Raw genomic sequence first — 19,301 nt, forward strand, 5'->3', positions numbered from 1 at the left:
ACCCTGTGAAAGGCATGTGGCAAACAAGATACATGTTTTAACTTCGGGAACATGCTGATATCATCACAGTTGGTTAACTATCGTAATCACCAAAATATTTCTACGGAACGTTAGTTTCTTACCAGGAAGGGGAATACCAAAACGTTTGAAACTCATTTGTTCAATTGTATCTGAAGTTTTCATCTAGCGTGTTTCCTACATTGCAACCCTACACTTTAAGCATAATTATTTGATGGTTTCCCAGTAGATTGGCTCAATAGACTTTCTTCATAAAGTACTGTAATTGGATATTGACATTCATGTGAATTTTGCTGGAAGTCCTTTGAAGGCTAAATGGTTTACGTTATTAAGATTAATTCCCTTCTGTATTAAAGCTGCAAACAATTTATTATTAAATTCTTCTATCTTCAAAGAATACTGTGTTCACCCGTCCCACTGTTATAGTGGCTAATGCACAGAATCCGAGTTAGATTCTTTTTGGGTCTGGAGACCTTGGAATTAAAATCGTTACGGTGGTTTGGATCCCACTTTAGACTAGATACATCTCGTATAGCTTTGGTGCTGAAAAGGACGCTAAAACTCCAATTCCACCATCACTTCAAAGAAATTTCGTAAGTTTTTTTTTTTTTTTTTTTTTCTCTTGGACTAGTTTTGATTTTAACCTGAAAATTTGTTGGATGTATCTCACTTTTTTTTCTTTCTTTGTTTGGAAGTAATTCCTGAGTCAAACAGTGCGTCGCACTATATTTTATCAGTTTTCATGAATTCTTCCTTAAATTACTGTGCAAGGAAGAAATGATGGGTTTATTCCTTTTTCATATGGCTAAATGCTTCCCTAAATCACAAAGCTGCAAATTGACAGATACCATCAGTAGATGAATTCAGACTGCATTTCAATTTATAATTCAATACAAAGAAAATAGTTTTAAACTAAGAACAATGATACGTAATGTGAACAAAAGCGAAGACAACAATGTCCTATACAAGATGCTTTTTGCTTCTATTGCTGTATTGTAAGCTAGGATAACAGAATAAATAATTAAAATGAAATACGATAAATACGAACATGAATAAAAGAGGGAATTAGGGACAGATAAGGGGAAAAAAAGTTATCTTTCTTCTTACCTAAAGGTAACTTTTGACACATTAGGTACCTTCTGGGAGATTTTTATTTTATTTTATTTTTAACAGAGAAAGGTGCGTCCCTAAAAACCGTAACCTTAATTATTAAGGTAATAATCGAATATATGTTAGTTTCACTAATTATTAATATTTTTCCTTTTTAGGAAACTCAGCGTTTGATGCAGGAACCTGTGCCTGGTATTAGTGCTGTGCCTGATGAACACAATGCTCGGTATTTTCATGTCATAGTAACAGGTAAAATTCGCAAATAATTTTATAAGATGACTTATTTTACAAGACGTTATTGGTATTCGCAGTTTTATTGAAGGAGATTCTTTCCTCACTTATTTCAACATTCTTAGTTGCATGTTCGATATTTTGAAGCAAGCTTCAGTGAGAGTATTAGTATCGTACGATCCGGTCTACGGGTGACAGTACAAAATTTTAGGAAGAAAAAGTGGATGGATTTATTATTATTTTTTAATACATGACTGCGCATTTATATTTATATCTAAAGGAAACAAGTAGTACTAAAAATTTTGACAAAAGAATATTGACTTCTCTAAACCATTGCTTTCACGAGTGCATAGACTGTACCATATATTTGACTATATAAATATAATTTCAAGGTATTAACTTTATAATTTTGGTATACATGCTTGAAAGGATTGTTGAAGTCGGTATAGGTTGATTTGAAGTGAAGTATTTATTATTTATCACTATGTTATTAAGAAGAGGAAAATATACTGCTCTGGAGGAGGTGGAAAGCAAAGGAGGGAAGGGGGAACTCCATAATTGATGAATGGTATGAAAATGGATTACTGCTTCGTATAGACAAAGAGATTAACTAAGGATCGTAGTGCAGACGTGTCAGTAATAGCTGAATACTGAGATATTGTTTGGAATGAATTGTTCTGAATCTTTAAGAGAGGCTCTGCACAGTTCACCCAAAAAAGTAACCGAGTATTTATCCTACTCGTCGTCAGGATATATCTACAATGTCTATCTTGGGAACCCAATGTGTGCCGTAATTATGGAAGCCAGTTGGAAATAAACTTGTTGGCTTGGTCTTACAGGGAGGGCCCCCGCGTAGCGTAGTCGCTAACGCTCTCGCCTTCGGTGCGAGCGGTCCCGGGTTCGATTCCCGGTGGGGGCACTCGGTCGAAAAAGTGTAAAACGCTTTTTCAGGCCAGCCACCCTGAATGAGGTTTTCCTGGGTTTTCCTCATTCACACCAGGCAAATGCCGGGGTGGTACCTAACTTATAGGTCCCAGGCCGCTCCCTTCCTTCCCCATCCTTTCTTCCTTCCTTTTCCCCGGATTGTGTGCTCGCCGAGGGACGTCATCCCTCAAAAACGTGAAGGGCTAAATGGCCTTAGATGCCGAAAGCCCAGAAATCTAAATCCTAAATCCTTGGTCTTACAGGGCTTACGTTGCGTCATTTTTTTGCGCAGTATGTCAGCGAGTTGGACCAGATGTTTGGTCGTGTGAATTCTTGAGTGTAGTCCAGACTCAGCGTTCGAATGCATTTCACAAATGTTTGGAATGTGTGAGTAGATCCATGAACTGGTCGATCCAGGTGATGAACATTGCTGTCGCTATCACGTGGTAGTAATAGTCAATGTAACAAAATATTTAATATTAATAACCAATATAACAAAATATTTGACTCATGATAATAGATGTAATTTGAGTTCATATCGTAAAACGTACACAGTGCTATCGAGAATGTTTCAGTCAACTTCTGCCGTTATTCTACTATGAACAGACACTAATAGTTTACCTCCATATTGGAAGCAATTGCACATTTTAGCTCGACTATTGCCTTATTTCATGGTCCGTATAATACATTCTGCTAAGCACGTCCATTAGAGTGACATGGTGTAAATGTTAATTTATAGATCAAAGAACTGATTTATGCAGCTATTCACTTTCCAGAATTGATACTATAATCACCTGGAAGCGTTGATTGTGAGTTTGGTGATGCAAAGCTTATGTACGTCAGCTCTGCTGAAATATCCAAGCAGTCGGTTCGAAATGCAGTGTTCCGATGGGAGGAAGTTTGTCATAGGTTGTTCCGGTCTTTTCGAATCTCAAAGTATAGTTCTTCCTGTGAAAGTGAACTCGTTGGGTCGTGCAGCATACGAAGCATTCTCTTCAATTTCTGCAGACTAACATACTAGTCAATTTGTGAGCGCCTCTGTGGCTAAGCGGTTAGCGTACGCGCCTTTGGCGTGGGAGACCCGGGTTCGATTCCAGGCCGTAGCTCATGTGGTTCGGATTCCACGTTAATCAGTAGGTCCACGTCTCATATAGCCTCGCTGCTGAAAGGGACGCTAAACTGAAATTCAACTCAACTCAACTAGTCAATTTGTGCCGCTTGAGCTTTGCAGTGCTCAGACATTCAGACCATGCGTCTGCCACAGCCCTTGCATTTCTTGGTGTTGTGTTTGGGTACCTCTGTATTTATATTAATGAACACTCATTATGAAATAGATGTTATATTAGAAGTGGGGAAACAGCCGTTCAGGAGTTGTGGGACAGTTTGTGTGGTCTGAATGACTTAGCACATCAAGAGCGAAAATATGTGGCTAGTCTTGAGATGTACTGTGTAGCGTAGTGGTTGGCGCACTGACACGGCTAGTCGGAAACCCACGTTTGGTGCCAAACGCAGTCGTAATTTTTCACTTTGAATTTCACAGATGTTCAGTGATAATGCCTTTATCGACGACTATGAGGTGTACATTGCGTGCCATGTATACTTTGAAGTGTGTACCTGTCTTCGGTACCGATGTTGCAACGTAAGTGACATCTTTCTGGGACGGGTCAATTTCATTGTCTAGGGTGCCTAATTACTTTTGCTAATTTGCATTGTTTCCTCGTCATATTTTCTCCAAGATAGTGTAGTTTGGGCATTAAGCTGGGCCAATGCTAGTAAAGCAATATGAAATAAAATTACATGTTGTTTCGAACTTATCCTTGAATTCTTTTTCATAGCCCTGACTGAAGCAAGAAATTCTCAGGAATACGTAAATATGTTTTTGTTACTGTCCCAGCAGAAAACTAGCATTAAAACCTGCAGAAATCTTTCCTGAAAATTATTTAGTAACTTTCGTCAATCCAGATGTGATTTTGTGGGAGCGCCGTCGGAAACAACAAACGATCTCTGCTTCTACATATTAAGCGGAATCTCACAAATGATTGCTAGTTCTTGCAAATTCTAGAAGTCAAGGTAATACCCTCCCTTCAGTCAACTCCGAACACCATCTTTCATTAGGACAATGCCGGTCACATGTATACCAGAATGAGCAAGCCTTGTTGGATGAATGACGGGTCTACAGGAACATCCTTAACGCCCGTTAGATTCGAAGCCACCACGTATTGAAGCTTTGATTGGAGCATGTGGGAGCTTCAGATCATGCTGACTTATCAATATCAAATGCGTTTTATAGTTTTAAAATTGTATTGTAGTAAACGAAATTGCAATTATTTCTGTACAAGCATGTGAAGAATTTGTGGTATAAAGTTCATTTTACTCAAACGTGCATTTCTTGGTGTTGCAGTTTTCACGATAAATCGATATTTAATTAGGGTTAGGAGCACATCGGATGACGGGTCTTTACTACCATTGCGCTGAGTTCTAGAGAGAAACTGACCCAACGTTGTCACATCAATGTGGCAGCGGAATGGAAAAGTTGAAGCTCGCGGATCTACGAATAGGAATAACAAAGCAACAAAGAACAAATCGCTCGTAATATTTATTTCTTTACACGTCTGAACTATGTATAGTCGTCAAGTTGTTACCGAGTACATTACATAACATCCATCACGCCCATATCAAAGCTATGCCAAATTATGTAATTATTTCAACTGTTTGGCTTAAAAAAAGGTTTTATAATGAATATTTAAAACATTGTTGCATATTGGCCTCTTCAGTACATGCATGTGCATAGCATATTTTTTTTTTTAAATGTATGGAACAAATGATTTTGTTTCATTACACATGTGCTTTGTGAAACGCTGGCTTGATGGACGTCAAAAAGTTGAGAAATACCAGGGGCGTCCAAATATATGTGTGTAAAGATATTAACGAGGACGACAACACAAATAATTAGAGGTGACCTTAAAAAAAGTAACTTTTAATTATAGTGATTATGCTAAAAAGCACGAGATGGTAAATGAAACGACGAGTGGGTTAAAGGAGCGCAGTAGACTAACAATGCATAAAAAAAGAATAAAAGAAAGAAAATCTCATCTCCTGAAAAGTTACTCTGGAGTTGAAGTTTAAGAAGAAAAAAAGTGTATATATATATATATATATATATATATATATATATATATATATATATATATATATATATATTAAAGTTTAATTTCCTCCTCTAACTTGTCTCGTGCGTTGCATAGTTGCCGGGTCATAGGTACTGTATTTCTCATCCCTACCCCTTGAGGATGCGTCAAAAATACCAGGTTTATGGCGGATACACATCAAGTACTGCGATGTTAGTTGCTTCGAAAATAAAACATATACCGTATTCAGTCTCTTCGACTCACCGTGGCCGGTTAAACAGCCAAACACCTCAGTGCTGCTCACTACGAATTTATTCGTTGTAGCAATGATAAATGGAAACTGATATGTAAACACTATCAACACAAATTATGCACACTGCACAATAATCACTATATATATAAACTAACCCTTGTCCGGGCAAGCTATTTTTGTGATGTAGACCGCAACTGGGGCCTTACTAACTCGATATGTTTATGACTTTAACTTCGACTAAAGATAGAAGAATTTAGAATTTTATGTCATGGAAATATTTATGGTTATTGAGAAATTCGAAAAAAAAAATATGAAGCTACTGGGCCTGGGAGGCCCCGCTTGCCCGGATGAGGGTTAAGCTTTGAACTAGGATTCTCTGTAATAGCTTAAAGAGAATGTCAGTTTAAAGCAAATTCCACTGCACTTGCAAATTGTGTATATATACTGGAGAACTGTATTTGTTCATCACTGTACTAGTCTTGGGATAGTCCTCCTTGGTTGGGGCTCTTCATTATACTCTCTTCCCTACGAGTCTAAGACGTAGCTTGCTGCATGTTCTTCGCCACTCTTGCTTCCCGTAAGAGTTGACCGTAGGTTTCTCGACGATCTGCGGGGCCGCGGCGGCTCAGTGGTAGAGCGTTCACCTCTGGTGCTTGGGGTCCCGGGTTCGATCCCAGCCCCCGCCAAGTGAACTTGGTGGTGGACAAACACCGTGTACGTGGGTTTTCTCGGGGTTCTCCCGTTTCCTCCCACTTTCTTCAATTCATTCATTTCTCATAACCACCGTCTCCTTTAGCCTAACCGGCATAACCGTGGGACGTAAAACTTAAATATTTCATTTCATTTTTTTGGACGATCTGTACAGTGTCAAATTGTCGTATGCAGTGAGTATTCTTGCGGCTGAGGTGGGGTAGGAGTAACTTCCAGTCAGGTAATGAAAAACTTTGCTATAGTTTTAATCAGTGTTTATTTCAGGGGTGACCCGGACGGAATTTCCGTTCCCCCCAAATCTTTGATCGTACTTGACGAGGGTTACCAATATTTTCGCAGTATTACTTTAACCTCCTGGGTGTTGATATTCCTGTCGGGGAAAGTTATGAGATCATCATTAGCTTTAATGCTATTTTTAAGTATGGTTTTAATTTGGAAATTAAATAAAAATGCTAAATTCTCCAAATTTGTGTGTTCATAACCCGTTGTATTCCTACAGTGTCACACGCTAAAAGATGCGCGTGAACAGAGCCGAAAACAGAGTGGGGTCGCGAAGTTGACCGGGATCCAACAGCAAGTTTTATCCACGCTCGCAACTTTCAGTACCGTTCGTAAACTTATCCCAAAATCAGTTACAGTGACTTGTGGCAACGCAGTGATCACCATCCTGGAGATGATCAGTTTTCTGCTTGGCCTTGATTTTAAAATAATTACAAACTCTAAAGTCAGTCTTACTAGCCTGTTTGTGTAGCACTTGACTGTTACTACTATTGCCTTCTATTATTCAGAAGAATTCAAATGATCTACGTCTAATTGCGGGACTAAGTTAAAACAATCAGAACGTTTGAACTCTGCATATTATGATTACCTGTTCGAGAATGACTGTGATAGGACCTAGCAAGAAACTAAAGGACACGGCTTACTACTACATACTCAAATTCCACCTGTCGTCCGGTCTGCTCCCGAGTCTAACAGTCATATAATATGGGATAAGTCATTTCCTTGAAACAAAGTCCAAAAGGGTAGTTCACTTTCGTTGTGTTATCTTTCGAGTAGTTTTCTCAAACTGCTCAAGTGGCTCGGTTCATATCTCATAAGTATTCCATTAACAATATGTGAAATTCCATTGAAAAGATTTATAAAAACAGTTTACTCTGGAAGTTTTTTTCTGCCTAATTTCTTAAAAATCGCTGAGGCAATTGTTGTTCATCTTTCGTAAATAAATGTCATTAATAGTTCTACAATCTAACATGTCAGTTTCGGTGGAAAATGCTAGAAAGGGCAGTTTGCATGTAGGTTGAGGGCTTTTATTTTTCAAGGGATAAATGAAGTCCTGTAATAGTGAAAAAGCAAAAATAAGTAAGTTCGAGATTTTTACGCATTTTATATGTGCTATGACATTTTTTTTTAACTCCATTCATTCATTCATTCATTCCTAGGCAAAGGGAGCTTAGGGGAAATATTGTTTAACGTATCAACGCCAGTTCTTATACCAGGTTCACGAATATGAAAAGCTAGGGAAATTACTGTATTTTACAAAAGCCAAGTTTACTTTGTTTTTACAGTACTCATCTTTTATAATGTAAATTGAATATCAAATAGTAAGTTGTTTTTTAATAAAGTTCATTCCATTTTAGAGTTGAAGTAGATCAGACTTGTCCATTTCGAGACTTGACGATTTTAATTTTTCTATTATAATGTAGGAAATAAACCCTATTTCGAATTGTGGCAAATTACATGGAAACGCTGCAATGAAGATTTTTTTTTTTTAATAAAAACTCAACTTGTAGAAAATTTACATGAACTTAGTCTCGTACAAACGAGTGAAAAATGCAAGCGGACTTCACGGAAATACTCAGAAGGTTCCTATGATTCAGGTGATGATAATAGTAGAGCTGTCCACACGAAATAAGAACATCTCAAGGAATTAAGGCTTATTCAGAAAGAAGATAAGAAAAAGGCTAAAAACTAGAAAATTATCTCTGGAAATAAGGAAGCTTGAGGAATGCCGAAAAATGTTCAAACTTCAGCTTTGAAAGGACAAATTAAATTAAAAACCAGGTGCTACGAAAAAAAAAAAAAAAGTTTTGTTGTAAATAATCAAAGTTATGGGCCAAATTATGATGTGTTTACTTTTTATGAGTGTCTTTAGAATATTAAAGATATTGTTAGTATACAATTACTGTTTGGTACTAGTGTTTTACCGTATTCTAAATACAGGAAGTTTGAACTAGAAAAAGAAATCGCTGAACAAAGCAACGTTTATTTTAGAATAATAACTATGTGACAGTTTCACCAACTAATTGAACATATGAAGCCAATATATTCAGTTAGTTGACAAAACTGTGATACATTTATTTTAAAATAAACGTTCTTTTGTTCAGTGATTTGTTTTTCTAGTTCAGGTCAGTTAAGATAGCAAAGCGAATATGAACCAGTTAGTTACATGAAGTTTGCCCTGTAATAAGTACTTACAGTAAGATATTAAGCATGTGCTGTACTTAACTAAATGGCAAAGGCCATCGGACTAAACTTTCTCGCTGCAATTATTAATGAAACATTTTCTTGAGAAATACGAACAAAATTTAAGCAGTTTTTGGGAAACCTCACCCAAAGAAAAGCTACCCCCAAATGCGAACTACCCCTTGTAGATTTTCTCGTAAGAAATGGCTTATGCCATATGGAGCGTTCAAAACACGAGGAATTCAAGTACAGTTACCGAAGTTGCGAGAAATGGAGATGTAAACTTTGTACGCTCCGTTTAAATAAACGAAAAAGCGAGCATTGGTATTTTAAATTATAAGAGTTATGTATATTATGTAGACATAAATGTTTTAAGCACTAAAAGGAGTTGCAGAAACAGATCTTAAATGTGAAATATGTCAAAAAATGATCAAAGTGGACTTTAATTCTTTCCATACGTTAGGGTTATTAATGAAATATTTGTTTATAAAAATAACAGAATCACATGAATCGTATGTTACAAAAATTAAAACTAAAAACAAAAAAAGAAAGTAAACTGCTACCTATGGATATTCTCATGAAAATGATTTATGCAACATTATATAAATATTAATGAAATATCAACAAAATCGTCTGAGCCGTTTTTGAGAAAATCGCCAAAGAAGAAAAAAAAAATAATCCCAAGAGTAAACAGCCACTCCTGTATTTTTCCAGAGAAATGACATACCATAGTTATAGGGTTTTTATTTAAAAAGAAAAAAATATGAAATAAAGAAAATCGTTAGAGACATTTCTGAAAAAATCACGTTTTTTTTTCTTCAGTAAACTACCCTTGTTTTTAGGGGTAAAAAGAAAATTAGGGAGAAAAAATAAGTGGAGAACCACATAAAAAATTGAGAAATGTTTCAGATAAAACTACAGTTATCCAGTGGCGGCCGGTGGATTGTGGTTTCGGGTGTTGCAGTACGAACGATCGAAGACAGAAGATATAAAGTGGACTCATTGACTAATCAGCATAACTTTAGATGCAAATGCTATGTGACATGTTAAATAAAATTTTGTTTTTAAAAAATAAAAAATGCAGAACATTTAATCCAATTAATCACCTTATTTAATTAGTAAGTTCATTCTTCTCTCTTTGATTGGAACAAATCTGCCTAATACATGCTGGTTGAACTCTAGTATTCTTATTGTCAGGTCTTTTTCGATGGAAAGCATAACCAATGGTGATAACCTTTCTTGGGACATTCAATTTCTTGAAAGTGTCAATTCTTTTTGATGTCAAAAAAAAACTTTTCTTCTTTTACTGACGCCATAGGTACAGTTAATATTAATTTCAGAAGCTTTGTAGATTCAATAAATAATTTTTCTAGATTATTGTAAACAATTCCTTCTAGCAAACTCAGTCCCTGACAGTGATCCGAATTCCTCTTCAGTGTAGACTGAAGAGAGTTCGTAGCAGAGATTAATATTATAAAAAAAAATGTACATTGAACACGCTTTATTCACAATTTATCTAAGAAAATTTAAAATACATTGTAGAAATATATCTAGTGCATACAACATTACTGCCATAAGATGTCCTGTAAATTTAAAACTTTTTTTTTTTTTTCGAACACACTCCTGAATTGCACTTTGCTTGTTTTGTCTACGCCTTAATTCTAAGTTTTTCCTCAGTTGAAAGCTGGGCAATTTTTTTTGTAAGTTATTTACAGAAGTCATGGTATGCAATTCATTCAGACTGTGTAGGTTATGTACAGAATTAAAACACACACAATAAAATTAAATCTAATAACTAATAACCAAAACATCTGATACAAAAGAGGTACTGGTATATGGATTGCGAATGTCACATATTCATACATAGGGCTGTCAACTGACCGGCTTTTCATTGGCCTGGCCGGAAAAATTGCGGTTATTTTGATTAAAGCCGGTGACTGATACAAACTTCTCACCAGCCCCTTTATTTTTTTTTTTTTTTTTTTTTTTTTTTTTTTTTTTTTTCAAATTTGTATCTAGTTCGAAGTATAGATATTGAAAAGTAGCTGTCATTCTGTAAACTCAAAACTGTTACCTTTCACCATCTATCAACCGTTAATATATTTTATTCACCTGTTTAGAAAATTTTAGAGAGATGACAGGGACTGTATCGGGGGAAATTTGAAATTTACTTTCAAGGAATTTCATACATTTATTAAGAGTGGAAAAGGACTTCTTAAAGCAATTTCCTATAGTTGAAGTAGAGACTATATGTTTAAAGAGTGAATTTCATTTTCCAAATCCAAAATTGTCACGTAAAGATTATTATACTTTTGTTCATTTGTTTCGATAATTTTAAAGAAATGGTAATTATTGGTAAATACAATAAATTGATCAATGCCGATGGATCAATTTCAGTTTCTCATTTATAGCACAATGTATCTATTAAGCTTATTAGTTAATGTTCTAAGGACATTCAGAATATGTGTTAATGCACTTTTGTTCACGATAGTACATTTCCTTTCCATGGATAGGTCTGAACAGAGATACTTCACGCTGAGACCTATATCATAGAGAATTTTGAGGAAGTGCCGTTTTTTTATTATTATTATTATTTTACAGAGTTGGCAACCCTATTCATACATCAACACACACACACATATATATGTGCGTAAAGAAAAAAACTACATTCCAAATCATCCGTCTTGGTTGTTACGCAATGCACGATGAACACAATATACTTCCACATGAAGCGAAACAATGTTTATCAACGTTCTGGAAAGCAACCTTGAAACCCGCCAGATATAGGAACAACATGTTAGCTGGGAGGGGTCCAAAGTATTTGAGGAAGGTCCAATACGTACGTAATAACGAACCTGTCTTATACTGTACCCGAAAAGATAAGTAATTCTTAATTACTGTCACCTATATTTTTAGAAAAAATGATAGAACGATTATTTCTATATGAAAAGAAAGAGTACATGATGAGGCGTAAAATAAAATATTTAGCGTACATCAATCATTTCTCTGTTAAACAAGTATAGTTCATTAGGAAAGTCTAGAAATGTTAGTCAAGTTTCGAAATTTTTGGGAGGTCCGGGCCCGGTGGCCCCCCCTCGTGGCTACGCCTCTGAGCATTGCTAACTAGTCCCAAATTCAATGTGGCGTTCCCCACCATACAGTTTTATCAAGAGTATAAAATATACTTATTTTATAAAAGAAATATGTATATACTAAAATACTATCCACAGAGGGAGGGGGATTGCATGAATGCATAAAAACAAATTCCATTTGTTAATTGCTAGTGAAATAAACTTCAGAAAGCTTATTTAGCGCGAAAAACCTTCTCATTCACTGGAAACCGTGCTGTGTTGCAGAAGCACTGCAACGACCAGACGCTTTAACTTCTGAGATAGGGGAAATGAGACTTAACATTCGCTCCAATTCCCGCGCTGAAGGAATCTGGTCGTTGTATGTTCGCTGCAACACAATATAAATTAGAGACTCTGTAACGGATTATTTTTCTCTTTTTGAAACGGATTAACGAAACGGACAGTTACAGAAGTGGAAAAAAAAAATGTTATTCAAAGTATATATGGGAGTATTAGAAAGTATTTTTTTCTGTTCTTTACTACTATTGCTAATAATATTTTTTTCTTGAAATACTTTGGTCGTTGCGCAACGCTGCAACACTAACATTAGCCGCCTCTGCAGTTATCTATATACATAATTTAATGTAAGAAATCTCAGCTAGCTTATATCCAGTCATTAATTATTCAACTCCTACTACCCGATAATTTTTTCTTTGAATCCCAGAAGTTGGGCAGATCTACTGTGAATAATAATTATTCAATATCTATTTTGATAAGATGATTTAATTAATATACTAGCATATATTACCCTCTTCACTGGGTTGAAATTAAAATTTAAATGCATAACTCCGTATCTCATGTGTTTAGTACCCGTCAAATATGCTGTTTTTGTTTTTAATGGCATCGATTTAAACAGCATCGGAAAGATCATTGATCATGTCGGCGACCCCGTAAACCATGGATTCTACACTAAAATTGGTCATTTTCAATCATTCATAGATAGATAGATAGATATATCCCCCTCCCCATGTTGCGGGCCATGGCATCAAAAGTGTCACTGTTCATCTCAGCGACCCCAGTAAATGTGGATTCAGTACTAATATCGCTAATTTTCGATCATTTTTAAATACCTCTTCATCCTCTTCCCCAAGTTCCGGAGTTGAATTTGAATTTAAACGGGATTGAAAATATCGCTGTTCATCTAAGCAACCCAGTAAACTACAAATTCAACACTGATTGTGGCCATTTTCGATCATTTTTATATCTTTTTTCCCCTTCCCCCCAGTGACGGGGCTGATTTTGGATTTAGACTGGATCGGAAAAATCACTATTCATCTGAATGATCCCGAAAACTATGGATTAGACACTAATATTGGTCATTTTCGATTATTACTATACTATATATAGCTCCCCTCCCTCTCCTTCGTGGTGCAGCACACGGCATCAGAACTGTCACTGTTAATCTCAGCTACTCCTAAAACTATGGATTCAACGCTAATATTAGTCATTTTTGATAATTTTAAATGTTTATTCCCCTCCCCTACGTTGTATCCTCCCCTCCCCAACCATCAGGGCTGAATTTGGATTGAAGCAGCACCAGAAGTGTCCCTGTTTCTCTCATCGACCCCGAAAACTATGGATTCAACACTAATATCGTTCAGTTTTTATCATTTTTAAATTTATCTCCCCTCCTCTACGTTGCATCATCAAAATGAATAGCCTAAAGTAATTCCTGCTCCTAAACTCATGTATGTTGAAGATTTGATTGAGATCGGTCGGGTGGTTCAAGAGTGATGAAGTCACAAATGCAGTCATTTTTATTTTATTTTATTTATTATTATTATTATTATTATTATTATTTTTTACATATATCTTCCTCTCCCCTACGGTGGCTCGTCAAAGTGAAACGATAAAAAAAACACCCAAGACCCGACCCTCATACATGTTGAAAATTTGATCGGGATTGGTTGGGTGATTCAAAAGTTATTAGGTTTTATTAGTTTTTATTTATACGTCCAACTCCCCTCCCCCTCTCCTAGGATCTACTGTTAAAATGAAATTACAGAAATGTTTCCAGATCCGAACCCCATGTATCTTGAAAATTTGACTGAGATTGGTCGTATAGTTCAAGAGTTATTAAGTTACAAAAATAGTAACTTTCAGTCTCTTATGTAAATTGATTTTTCTCCCCTACGTTGCTCCGTCAAATTTAAATCATTAAAACAATCCCAGGCCTGAACCTCATCTATGTTGAAAATTTGATCAAGATCGGTGGAGTGGTTCAGGAGTTATTAGGTTTTATTTATTTTTTTATTCCCCCTCTCCAACCCCTCAGTTTACCATCAAAGTGAATAGCCTAAAACCAGCTCAGCCTCGAACCTCATCCATGTTTCAAATTTGATCGAGATCGGTCGGGGGTTCAGGAGATTTAGTCACAAACATAGTGATTTTCAATTATATATCTATCTATCTATCTATATATATATATATATATATATATATATATATATATATAGATAGATAGATAGATAGATAGATAAAATATATATATATATATATATATATATATTCTTACCATACTAATTTTTATGCACTCATTTGAAAACACGTGGCAGTAATTTGAGTTCATGACTGAAAGATAGAGGGAGGATTTTTGTGAGATTTCCATTAACAATATTCCATTCATTCATTATATTACTTTCGTTGCTGAGTTTTACGTTATGCTTCTCGAGCATGGGGTACCTATAGCTGGACTGCTTTTTAGTTAAATATAGATATGTATATACATTTTTGAGTTTAGTTGATTTCAGTTTAGCGTCCCTTTCAGCAGCGAGGCTATATGAGATGTGGGATCCGAACCACATGAGCTCCTGCCGGGAATCGAAACCGGGTCTCCCACGCCATATATACATTTTTGTCTATATGTTCAAGCCACTACTCTATTATTATTATCATTAATAATAATAATAATCAGTACCACTACTTTCATTTGTAATTTCACGTAAGGGATCTTGCGGTAGGCTACAAAGAAGGTGGCTAACTTTTCATTTTGAGTATGAATTCAGCAGAGCTTCCTTAAAAGTGTGCTTATTCATTCTTGGTACAGGAGACCCACATGCAGTTCCCGGAGGGTATACATTTTAATTTGAGCCCTACGTTAAACTATAGGTCCACGTCTCATATAGCCTTGGTGCTAAAAATGAACGTTATCACGTATAATTTGTTTTTAAAGATGGGTTAAATGGTAAGTAAGGTATGCCAATAAGCATGGAAAGTTGTGGCGACATCTTGAAACTTGAATCTCACAGCGGGGACTCAATGGTAGAGCGTTCACCTCCGGTGCTTGGGGTCCCTTGTTCGATCCCAGCTCGCACCGTGTGGACTTTGTGGTGGACAAACACCGTGCTCGTGTGTTTTCTCGGGGTTTTCCCGTTTCCTTACACTTTCTTCATTCCACCATTTCATTCATTTCTCATCATCACCGTCTCCTTTAGCCTAACCGGCGTAAATGTGGGACGTAAAACTAAAGATTTCATTTCATTTCATTTCATTGAATCTCTCAGCGAAAAAAAAAAAGTGAAAGAAAGAAAGAAAAATTGGGCAAAGGCAATTACTGTTAGAAATCTGAAACGTGTAGCATGTTTGTCTAATGGTTTTAGTTTTCTTGTAAATTTGAAAACGTGTTATTTTATTTTTTTACAGGTCCAGAAGGTTCTCCTTTCGAAGGTGGCGTATTCAAACTTGAATTGTTTTTGCCAGAAGATTATCCAATGTCTGCACCAAAAGTTCGGTTCATCACAAGAATTTATCATCCGAATATTGATAAACTAGGAAGAATCTGTTTAGATATATTAAAAGGTGAGAGATTTAGTTTTTCGCATAGACTTCCTTATATTGTGTAGTTCGATTATAGTCGAACCTAGTGAACGTAACGAGTTTAAATTTTTGTTTTCATGTAACACCAATAACTGTATCGTGCTTGTTTCATTACAATTGTCATATTTATAGTAAAATGGTATCATAACTGCGATCTAAGACTGATTTTTGGAAAGGACAATCATTTCTATTCCCTAAAATGAATGTTTTTGGATTTTATTTATTCTATATAATTGTAGCTGGAAGCTACGAAGGGGTTCTATAATTCCTGGCTTTTTAACCTTTGGGAGAAGAAAAATGGAATTTATATATTGTTTTGTTCCTAAAAACAAATGAAAACGTCTTGATAGTATTAGAAAAGACTTCGTTGAGGGAGCGGCAGGTTTTTTCGTCCTTTCTTTAGCAAGAGATCAAATACTTACCAAGTACGAAGTTAGTCAAAAGTGAAGAAAACCGTTATGGTATGAAGTGAGTTTATATTGTTTGACTATTCTAATGGGAAATTTCAGTATTGCAATTCTGTTCACACACATACATAATCTACCTGTAGATCAACTACTAAACTGGTAATACTAGTCCGTATACTACTAATAAAAGTCTGTTTTAAGGATTAAGTTTATTGACTGTATGTAAGTGAATTACAGGTTCTGAGATATTGAATCTAATAGTACAAATCTGTGAGCTGGTTAAACAAGTAAATTACTTCTTTTCTAAAATATTAGTTGAGTGCTCTGACTTGTAATCTATATACAAGTATTCACACATGAGATTTATAACTTCGATTATTGTGTGAAATTTATATTCAGTTGTTTTGTAAGCCGTATCAACAACCTTTGGAGTATCATAGATCGAAATATTGCTGAAGGAAACTCCAATATTCCAGTTAGTAACTCGCAAACCAGCAATTGTATTATTATTATTATTATTATTATTATTATTATTATTATTATTATTATTATTATTATTATTATTATTATACGCAGAACACAGGTACTTCAGAATAAAACCTTAGTCTCATTATGATTCAAGAGGTTGTGATGGTTGGTGCTCGATAACTCACCATTGGCGTGTGGAGTCTCTCGTTCGATCCCAGCTCGCGCCAAGTGGACTTTGTGGTGGACAAACCCCATGTGCGTGAGTTTTCTCTGGGTTCTCGTGTTTCCTCCCACTTTCTTCATTCCACCATTTCATTCATTCTCATGATCACCGTATGTTAACAAGCTAAGTGAATTGTTTCACGAAAACAGTTTATTTTTATTGTGTTAATGCAATTCAAATGCATTAATTTTTGGAATAAAAGTAATATGCCGGTTACAGTTCACCTCATAAATGCACATATACTGATAATGTAATTCCATACTGCTGAAGACTTATAGAAATAGCATTTCTTAGCCTATTATCGGCAAAATTGTCATTTCATTCAATATACAACATACAACAATGGTAAATACACGCTGACTTACGAATTTGCTTCCACGACTTCTGAAATAAACTACTTGTTGTAATTCTACTTACAGGTTTATGCAATTCCTGAATACTACTTGCACCTCTAAACTTTTGGTTCTTCCCTGGAGTCTTGGTCACGGACAATAAAAACAGGAGAACGATAAATAAAAGCACCAGCGAAATAAGAGGAACAGACTTACCAGGGTTGATCAGTGCTAGGGCACTTTGTCAAACCAAAGACGAAAGAAGCTCATCATTCAAATCAAGAGCTATTACACAGAACCCAATGATAAATCAGATATCTATGAAATAAAATGCAGTTGTCATAAGAGCTACATAGGCAAGACTAAGAGAAACATCATGGTCCGTGTGATGGAACATGTTAGAAATGCTAAATCGGAAAGTCCGGGGTCAGGTTTATTGAAACTTAAAAGAAACTGAACACAGGATAGGAGATTCAAAAATTTTATTGGTTCCTCAAGTAGAAAGAATCGTCTTTCAAAATTTGTTCATATAAAAAATCAAAATTAAATTGGGACAAGGGATGAATGGAGTGGTGATTGGGAAGCAGTAATTTCAAAATTTGTACAGCATTGGCATAACAATAAAAATACTAACATATGTTGACAGCTTGAATGAATGAATAAAAGAATGCTGAAATTTAATCCCGCCATATTACAACTTGCGTTTCGATCTTTTGATGGTTGAGGTTTAGTTTGACGAAGTACACCCCTCCCCACACACACACATCTCCCCAAGCATTATTCTACCCTCGTAAGTCCGTTCTTTTTGTTTTCCTGGTGTTGTTTCTTTCTCTTGTTTTCACCTTACATGACGAAGACTCCATGGGAAGGTCGAAAGCTCAAAGTGGAAGTGATATTCATGAATTACATAAAACCTATAAATAGAATGATCCTTCAGCAGAATTGGTAAGCGTGTAATTAGATTATTGTTACAAGTTCTTATAATAAAAGGTTCGAGAAATACACGTTCAAAGATTTTTACAAAGTTTAAATTCATGATTTCTAATTTGTAAACCAGCAAACTATTTTTTAATTGTATTTACAAGATCAATATGATATACGAGAAGAAGACAAGATCCTCAGTGTGAAAACATTTTAATTACTTTAAATCATCATATTTTCATTTATATAGCTACAGACTTGCTCACAAAGTGTATTAAGAAATATTTGATAACTTAAATAATACTTTAACTAATCAGCAAGACACACACTACGGATGAAAATAATAAGTTTTTTTTTTTTTTTTTTAATGTGGTAATACTATAATAATATATTAAAGTAATTAAAGCCGTTTCCGTTGCTTTAGTGGCTAGCGCATGTACCTATGGTGCACGTAGTCTCGGGTTCGATCCTCGGTGTGAGGGTACAAAAACTTCATTTCACAATTATCACTTTCATTAATCATCCGTCTCCTATAGCCTAAAGGACATAAGGGCGTAACGTTAAAACTAATTTCATTGTTTTCAATTTTGAACTAATGAAAAATAATCATATAAAGTGAATAAGGACATGTTTTTGAAACATTATTTTTAAGAACATAGAATTAAATAATTTTGATAACTTGATACAGATCGTCGATCCCCCCCCCCCCCACACACACACACCTTTCAAACAGTTCGAGAACAAAGAAGAGTTAACTTTGAATATTAAGATGAATAGTATTCATAAATAAAATGAAGAATGAAATAAGATTAGAAAACGATGGGAACTGTTTTGTGAACAGAAATTTCATTTTACTACTACCTCCTAATTTTTAATTTTTCTTCATTTACTTGCATTTTGGTTTGCTGATAAAATGTTATGTTCAGTTCTCCGAGATTTCTTCTGAAGTGGTGTGCTGATGTAGGTATCTGTGACTCGACAGATGATTTTAGGTAAGATTTTCTCACGTTGAGCATCATTAAGTTGTTTCCTCATATTTATAAAGCAGCGGTGTCATTTTTCGTAGACACCTGCAGTAAACACGATGTTTTTCGTATTTTACGGGTGTAGGGTAATTTTGCACTTGCATCTCTTCCACTAAAGTCACATCTTTTCCTGTGCCTGT

At 35.4% G+C, this 19,301-nt stretch overlaps 1 protein-coding gene and 1 non-coding gene across 2 annotated transcripts in view; both read left to right on the forward strand.

Annotated features, from left to right (window-relative positions):
- Positions 1–19,301, forward strand: part of LOC145688526 (ubiquitin-conjugating enzyme E2 N-like) — a 46,508-nt gene that overhangs the window by 10,364 nt on the left and 16,843 nt on the right. Inside the window, exons 2-3 of the mRNA XM_081762894.1 lie at positions 1,287–1,377; positions 15,612–15,767. Coding sequence (XP_081619020.1) covers positions 1,287–1,377; positions 15,612–15,767 — 247 coding nt within the window. The remainder of the gene's footprint in view (positions 1–1,286; positions 1,378–15,611; positions 15,768–19,301) is intronic.
- TRNAR-UCG (transfer RNA arginine (anticodon UCG)) lies at positions 2,204–2,278 on the forward strand. The gene has a single exon. It is a non-coding gene; the product is annotated as a tRNA-Arg (tRNA).

This window comes from Thermobia domestica, chromosome 6 (assembly GCF_964235325.1).
Source record: "Thermobia domestica chromosome 6, izTheDome1.hap1.1, whole genome shotgun sequence".
NCBI classification, from domain to species: domain Eukaryota; kingdom Metazoa; phylum Arthropoda; class Insecta; order Zygentoma; family Lepismatidae; genus Thermobia; species Thermobia domestica.